This window comes from Oncorhynchus nerka, linkage group LG18 (genome assembly GCF_034236695.1).
Source record: "Oncorhynchus nerka isolate Pitt River linkage group LG18, Oner_Uvic_2.0, whole genome shotgun sequence".
In the NCBI taxonomy this organism is placed as follows: Eukaryota; Metazoa; Chordata; class Actinopteri; order Salmoniformes; family Salmonidae; genus Oncorhynchus; species Oncorhynchus nerka.
The window spans coordinates 32988708-32996228 of record NC_088413.1 but is presented as its reverse complement, the minus strand read 5'-3'; the positions used below and the strand labels follow the sequence as shown (position 1 = coordinate 32996228).

General features: G+C 40.8%; 1 protein-coding gene across 2 annotated transcripts; it reads right to left on the bottom strand.

The window, feature by feature from the left end:
- Positions 1-1275: 1275 nt before the first annotated feature.
- LOC115145769 (voltage-gated monoatomic cation channel TMEM109-like) lies at positions 1276-6346 on the bottom strand. 2 transcript variants are annotated; one of them, XM_065004042.1, is made up of 4 exons: positions 5863-6346; positions 5530-5632; positions 4545-4777; positions 1276-2121 (listed from the first exon to the last, which is right to left on the bottom strand). In XM_065004042.1, exons 1-4 carry the CDS (start codon positions 6061-6063, stop codon positions 2062-2064), a joined length of 597 nt encoding a protein of 198 aa, XP_064860114.1. In that variant the 5' UTR covers positions 6064-6346; the 3' UTR covers positions 1276-2061. The 2 variants fall into 2 exon arrangements, with proteins under 2 accessions (XP_064860114.1, XP_029543137.1); XM_029687277.2 differs by lacking the exon at positions 1276-2121 and having other exon boundaries at positions 2587-4777.
- Between the last annotated feature and the right edge of the window lie 1175 nt (positions 6347-7521).

The following is a 7521-nucleotide window of genomic DNA, read 5'->3' as shown; positions in this document are numbered from 1 at the left end:
GCGCCTCCTCTATCGGGTGGGTATAATTTGTGGAACGTTCCAAAAGGAATCTGTTCCAAAAAACTTCGTAAATGACAAGGTTGTCAACAAACAACACATACACAGTTGTATAGAGGCAGAATAAGATACCAAACAAATTTGGCAGTCGACAGCCCCAAATGTATTTTATTTTACACCAACCTTTATTTTCATACCCTCATCTCCCGTTGTCTATTTGTTCGACATTTTTTTTTAAATGTAGTAGCAGTAGGCTTATATATCACACGCAAAATAACTAAAATAACTGTATGAACTTCAAGTGTTATCCCGGGCCCCGGTGAAAAGTAGTGTTTATTTAATTCCCTATGGACCTGGTCAAAAGTAGTGCACTAGGGTATAGGGTGCAATTTAGGACACATATCAAAGTCTTCTTCCTTTACTTGTTCCTCTAGGCTTGAGCCTTGCAGGTCAGGTAGGCCAGCTTGGTGGTGAGCTGCTCGGTGAAGACGGGGTGGAACTCCCGCGTGATCCTCAACATGTTGCCTGCACGGGCCTCGTCCACCAGAGTCTGGCCCCAGATATCTATGGGAGGGGAGGAGAGGAAAGAGAGAGAGCATGAGAGAGGACACGAGACGAGAGCTGAGGTAAGTGGGAGGAGTAGATCGAACTTGAAGGTGAATTAGGAAAAATGACATTCATTGCCATTGTCAGATTTAGTGGTGGTATGTTGAGGATGATGCTGAAACCCTAACTGTAGAGTAAAAACACTTAGGAGGCATAACGGTCCAGTTGCTACAGTGCTTGGGTGAAGTCTCAATTAAGTTATAATTTACCTCTCCTACCCCACCCTGAGATGAGCAGGGTCTAAAGTAGCTTGCTACCTTTCTATAGTATCACCAAATATGTATTGTATGGACTTAATTCGTTGCAATTACGTTACATTTTAAACACCTAACTGTTCCTGTAGCAATCTAGCTTGCTCATCAAGGTGCCAGTGCCAACCAACCAACACAACCGTTGGACGGCGCCTGAGATGAATGGCCAGATTTGTTTTTTGCTTTTGTCTTACAATTTATAATGTCCACTAGGTGGTAGCAAAGCCCTATATTGAGCTGAATACATGCCTATTTTGGTGGCACAAAATGACAAATGTGCATACAGTGGGACAAAAAAGTATTTAGTCAGCCACCAATTGTGCAAGTTCTCCCACTTAAAAATATGAGAGAGGCCTGTAATTTTCATCATAGGTACACTTCAACTATGACAGACAAAATGAGGAACAAAAAATCCAGAAAATCACATTGTAGGATTTTTAATGAATTTATTTGCAAATGAACTGAAGTCAACTGTTCCATATGGTTTCATTCAGTTCCATCCATTCCACAGGAGGTTCCATCTGGTTCCCAGAGCAGATACATAACCGGGTTACAGAAACACTTCCTGGGGAGTCTTAAGATGACATTTGATGACATTGCTCTCTAAACTTTCATGTTGTTCTATCATTCCTGCCCATGGGGTGTACTTGCACATCAAGCCGTCTCACGCTTCAGAAACAGGAGATAGGCTCCTGCCCTTACGGGCCGTTCTGGCTCGGACAGGTCTCACTTGTGTTCTAGAGAGAGACAACACTTTGTCCTGACTATCCAGAGAGAAGATGAGCGAGATGGAGGTAATTTCATAGATGCATTTTGAAGAACAGTATTTTTTATATGAATTATTTTATTTCGGTAAAAATATACAAAACAAATGAGTAATTTGGGGAAAATTTAAACCATTATTTAGCACTGCATTGTAGTAAAACACTAAATAATAAGGTCGGCCGTCATTGTAAATAAGAATTTTACATTATAAAATTAATAAAGGTTACATTTATTTATGTTTTTAAATATTATGGAATCACATCCATATCAATTCCACAGCTTCATGCTACACATTCAAAAACAATAACATAAAGCCACAATGGTAGAAACTTAAACAAACCATCTGTGGTGGACAAATCATTAATATCATAACAGGGGAATTGGTGGACATCTGTCTGCAGATGGGATTGGTCAGTTAAAGTCCTTAAGCAGCTGTTATTGGTCAGTTGAAGTCGGGAGCAGTGACCAGTATGGGAGTCGAGGGAACACCTTGATTGAGAGACTGGAAGAGAGAGAAAGAGAGAATAAGGGAGAGAAAGAGGAGGAGGAAAGAAGAAAAATAGATGAACTACTGTGAAAGAACATTTTATTTTGACTTCAGTTTTCCCTGGTGGTAATTTCCACAGCACTACTCTAATGCCTGCCCTGTGGCATCCTCTGTGTATTTACACAATCTTGTAAATATTTTATTTGTATGGAAACAATCTCTCCAAAAATATGGGTGTTGCTTTTATCCCCTTCCATTTTGTTTGGATTCTGTCTTGAAATATTATTCCTCATTGCCAGAACTCTTGTTTTAAATAAATAAATCCAAGTAAACAAATGAAAATATCCATTCCCACCACACCCTATGAATAATATGATCATGGTAATTAAGCAATAATACCCCAGATAATAACGAATATTAGTGCCGAACAAAATATTAAAGGGGAAGCGTTTTACAACTTGATGTTAGATGGTTCCTAACCTAAGTGTATCATAATCCAATCAGAACCCATATCACTCCTAATCATACAATCAGAAGATGCTAGGACAACTTATCATCCACTCGGTAGACCAAGTAAAGCTCTCCGCCAGTCAGGTAGCCACTTCCTGTTGTGTATATTTAAAGTGTGTGTGTGTTTTTTATATATATATATATATATGCATGCAAATACGATCAGAAATGCCTTTACTTCCCAATGTATAGCCGTTTTTCATTATATGCATGTGGTGTATCATTTTAGTTATACATATGAAACTGCTGTCATTTCAACAGGGTGGGTATGTAGAGTTAAATAACTTATTAATACACTGGGAGGGCGCTATTTTATTAAGATGCTATACATCGTCTGCATCTCCCTCAAAAGTAGTGTACTATAGGGTGCCATTTGCAACACACATCATCTTGGTTTAAAAGGCTCATTTTGGTATTTAAATATAAAATCCTATTTGTCTCTTAAATAATGACGCACTCCTGAAGGTTTTACAGACAGTTCGAGCGGATCACTTGTCAAGTCAGTGGCCACCACCTTTCAAAGTGTGATGCATTATGGGGATAAAAATGATCCCACTTGTGCCTAAATGTCAACTGCATGAGCTTTACAAAAAAAGGTCATGACGTTTTGACTGCAAGTTTCTGCAGTTGCTCTTCACCAACTTCCTCCTGCAGCCATCACCTGCATTGTGGGAGGCTCTATTGTCAACCAATCATTAGGTTGTTTTTGTTTGACCCACACGAACGTGACCAAAGACATGACTGAAACAGGAACCAACTTTGCCTTGATTTATGTATACAGTGGATATATACAAAATGAATGTGATACGAGTCTCATTGTTTGTACAATGTACACCCGCATGATTTCAAATTACGATTGTGTGATATGGAAGTTGGAGACGTGATTATTTTAACGTTACAAAGAAATACTTTCATAACAATGGCAACACTGCCATGTTCGTCTGAGATTTGGTGCAAAACCACGTGCCCAAACTTGTGGCTGTCGCCGTTGCTCCTCCCCCGATTTCACCTAGTCGTTTGCTTAAGCCTTATCACACAAACGCATCCAGTGCCTTCTTGTCCTGGGGTGTCTTCATAAGTGCACAATGAAGCAAACGGTAACAACTTTTTGGGACAAATTCAGTTAGTCCCTACCCGTTTCAACCTAGTTGCTTCCATTAGGTTCCTAATGAATGTACCCCTGGTCAGGTCAGGGGGTGAGAAATGTATTTTACATGATTATATTCAGGGAGAGGTCATTTCCAGACCATGTAACCAGAACAGTAAACTCCTGGCCCTAGTTGGTCAAGGTAAAATCTCAATTGGAGAAGGGCAGATGAGAAGGCCTCTTGATTACGCTTAAACTTTTGGACAGATCTCAAATGTAGGTAATAGGAAGTATGCATCAGTTTTGTTTTATTTGAACTTGTTTGTGGTGTATGCTGCCATAACTGGAAAGGCGCGAGAATGAAGAAAAATATGATTTCCAATGACATATCATGATACCTTATGGAATGTTTAGTGTTTCTATTCTGCGAATATCAAAAGCATTTATTGTAGGACATGCATGGGTCCACCTCAATAAACAGAAAACACAATACTCTTGTCCGCCTGTTTCCTTTAAAACAAGCTAATCATATTTGCTGTCAATTCTGTTTCTCACACACATTAACTAAGATCTTTATGAAAAAGGCAAAGTGCTTCATTATGCAAAACGATACCATTTGTTTTTAAACAAAACTTTATGTACAACGTCCTTGTTACGATCCTAGACCTAGGTTAATGTACAAAACAAGGCCTTTCAGTTCCCATCCAGCCACCCCTCACTTCTCTTTCCTCCTCTCCATTTCTCTCACTCGTCTCTCTAGCACCCTCACTTGATCCTCCAGGTAGGTTTTATCACCCCCGGTGCCAGAATGCCCGATACCCAATAGGACGCAGACGCTCACCAGGCCGGCCAATCGCAGCGCCGTAGTCTCCGTTCCAGCACTGCTGTCACTTAGGATCAGGCAAAACAGTCCTAAAACCACACCCAGCTTCAGTAGCCACAGGACCCGCCTCAGAGTGGACGCCACCAATCGGAAGGCCAGGGACAGCAGCCAGTAGCCAATGAGAGCCAGCAGAAGCCACTGACCGATATAGACCACAGCATCTGGGGTGATACTGTTAACAGGCATTTCAACTGGAGGAGAGAAAGAAATAGATACACATGATATTAGTGCATTTTCTGGTCTAGCAATCTTTAAAATGCTCCCTTTTACTTGTCTCCATTCCAAGACTTGGCAAAAATGTGGTTTTAGTATGTTGCTATGTAATTATTGTACCGGTAGTTATAGTCACAAAGCCTAGTAGGTTACTGTTGGCAATGTGGAGAAAAAGCTTTCCCCGTCTGGCGCACACACCTAATCCAGGGCATGTCTGTCAGTGGGTAAAGGGCTCCCTTGGCAGGTCAGACTTTCATCCGGTTTTGTGTTGTGTGTCTACAGAGAACAGTTACAGTAAATGACAATGTGAGTGTACCATCGCACTGTATATGGGTTGTGTGTTGAGATGTTGCACGATGTGGGATCAATCAATAGAATGACTTATCTGAAATGATTATTTTTGTGTTGACAACTGTCTGTTCCATTATTGAATAGTGCACCGGTTATCAGCCCTGGTCCCGGGGAGCCACTGGTTGTGCAGGTTTTTTGCTCCAGCCCCGCTCTAACACACCCGATCCAACTGCTCATCGAGACATTGATTCGGTGTGTTAGTGCTGGGCTGAAACAAAAGCTTGCACGTGACATGCTTTAGCTCTCTGGGAACAGTGTTGGTGAATGACTAGAGTATTGCAATAGCTTTCTGGGCCTGTATTCCTAAAGTGGGAATAGGAGTGTTGATCTAACATCTGTTTTGCCTTTAATATTATAACGAATGATCCCAGCTGTTTACCATCAACTCCTGCTACCATCAGGAACTGGGCGAGGTACTTCATAACCACATTCGCTCCACTGGCCGCTGCCTCAGCCAGATACTTGACCACCTGAAAGAAACACTGATAGGAGGGTCGAGAGGGAGTTGATAGAGGGTTCTGTTTGAGGCAAACATCTGGGTCACTAAATCCGGAACTAAAACAAGCGTGCATAAGGGTTCCCGTATATGGCCGACTTGTTACTACTTACACCTACCTAATTCGACAAAGGAACTGACATCATTAGACTAAGAATTTATGATTCGAACTACTGTTAAATCTAAACTTAGAGCCGTCTATTCTTTGTTCCTCACCTCCTGTGCATTTTCAACGGACCTTGCCCCGAGAAGGTGGACCAGGTAACCGTGCGCCTCCTTGGACAAATCCGTGAGCGTCTCCCGGAGGACTTGCATCATTCCCGGGGAATAGTTGAATGACTTCTCGAAGCGACTATTTTCTCCCGAACAAGAAACTACCACCGTGCTCAGCACACACACGACGAAACACACTTTCATTTTTTTCAGACGCCTTATGGTAAAGTCAAACAATAAAATAAAATAAACATCCAACGTCTTTAAATTGAGTTGAATATGGTTTCACCGCAAAAATATATGCTACAACAATCTAAACCGGCCACTTTACGGACAGGAACATATTGGCTACAATGTAGCTTATGTCTTACATATAGCAATAAAAAAAAGTCAGTTTCTAACGGAAGTTTCCAGGATATAGTAAGTAAGTAAGTAGGCAGGCCAACTCAAAACGTACCGCAGTAGTTGCGTTGCCTTTCTTCTTCATCTTAAGTTTTATTGGCGAATCGCAATTAACTGACAAGTGCATACACCGCCACCTACGGTACTGGAGTGTGAAGACCTATCTATGCCACGATATTCTCTTAACTAGCCCTGGATTTCTAATAAAATAACTCCGTACAAATCTCACTACTCCCACCACCCCCACCCAAAATACCACCCACTCCCATCCAACCTCTGACCCTGTCAAACAACCTACACACATTCCACAAAATGGTAATACATGTTCAACCGTTTCCTCTACCGTATAGCCATTACACATTCCAGTACCATGTTCCCCTATCAAAAGATAAATTCGATCCCATATGCCAGAATCTCATCCTACATAATAACATAACCTCCTCCCTTCTGTTCTCATTATATGACACCATCTCCTGTACATATTTTCTTGTACTATAAAAACGTCTTCCTTTACTACTTTCATCCCATTGTCTCTGCCAGCGATCTAACCCATTTTTTGTCGAATTAATGTTTTAATTTCTCCTCTACCCAACTGCACCTGTATATCCACAATTGTACTTTTCACTGCTGTTTTTCAATTATATATACTATATAATGTCAATAAACTCCTGTATGAGCCGTAATTCAACTGAACTAAATTGCAGTACCATTTATTTGTAACCCCAACGAACTGCATCATTATTTCTAACCACACATCCTCTCGTTTGGACTTTTCAGAGCTTAAACTACACAGATCTGATGCAGTATTACTAGTCTTCTTGGTTGCGCCTCCTCTATCGGGTGGGTATAATTTGTGGAACGTTCCAAAAGGAATCTGTTCCAAAAAACTTCGTAAATGACAAGGTTGTCAACAAACAACACATACACAGTTGTATAGAGGCAGAATAAGATACCAAACAAATTTGGCAGTCGACAGCCCCAAATGTATTTTATTTTACACCAACCTTTATTTTCATACCCTCATCTCCCGTTGTCTATTTGTTCGACATTTTTTTTTAAATGTAGTAGCAGTAGGCTTATATATCACACGCAAAATAACTAAAATAACTGTATGAACTTCAAGTGTTATCCCGGGCCCCGGTGAAAAGTAGTGTTTATTTAATTCCCTATGGACCTGGTCAAAAGTAGTGCACTAGGGTATAGGGTGCAATTTAGGACACATATCAAAGTCTTCTTCCTTTACTTGTTCCTCTAGGCTTG

Coding starts and splice junctions, on each gene's coding strand:
- LOC115145769 (XM_029687277.2), bottom strand. CDS start 6,063: ATGAAAGTGTGTTTCGTCGTGTGTGTGCTGAGCACGGTGGTAGTTTCT. Junction 5,633..5,862: donor CCGTTGAAAATGCACAGGAG/GTGAGGAACAAA, acceptor CCCTCCTATCAG/TGTTTCTTTCAGGTGGTCAA. Junction 4,778..5,529: donor GATGGTAGCAGGAGTTGATG/GTAAACAGCTGG, acceptor TCTCTCCTCCAG/TTGAAATGCCTGTTAACAGT.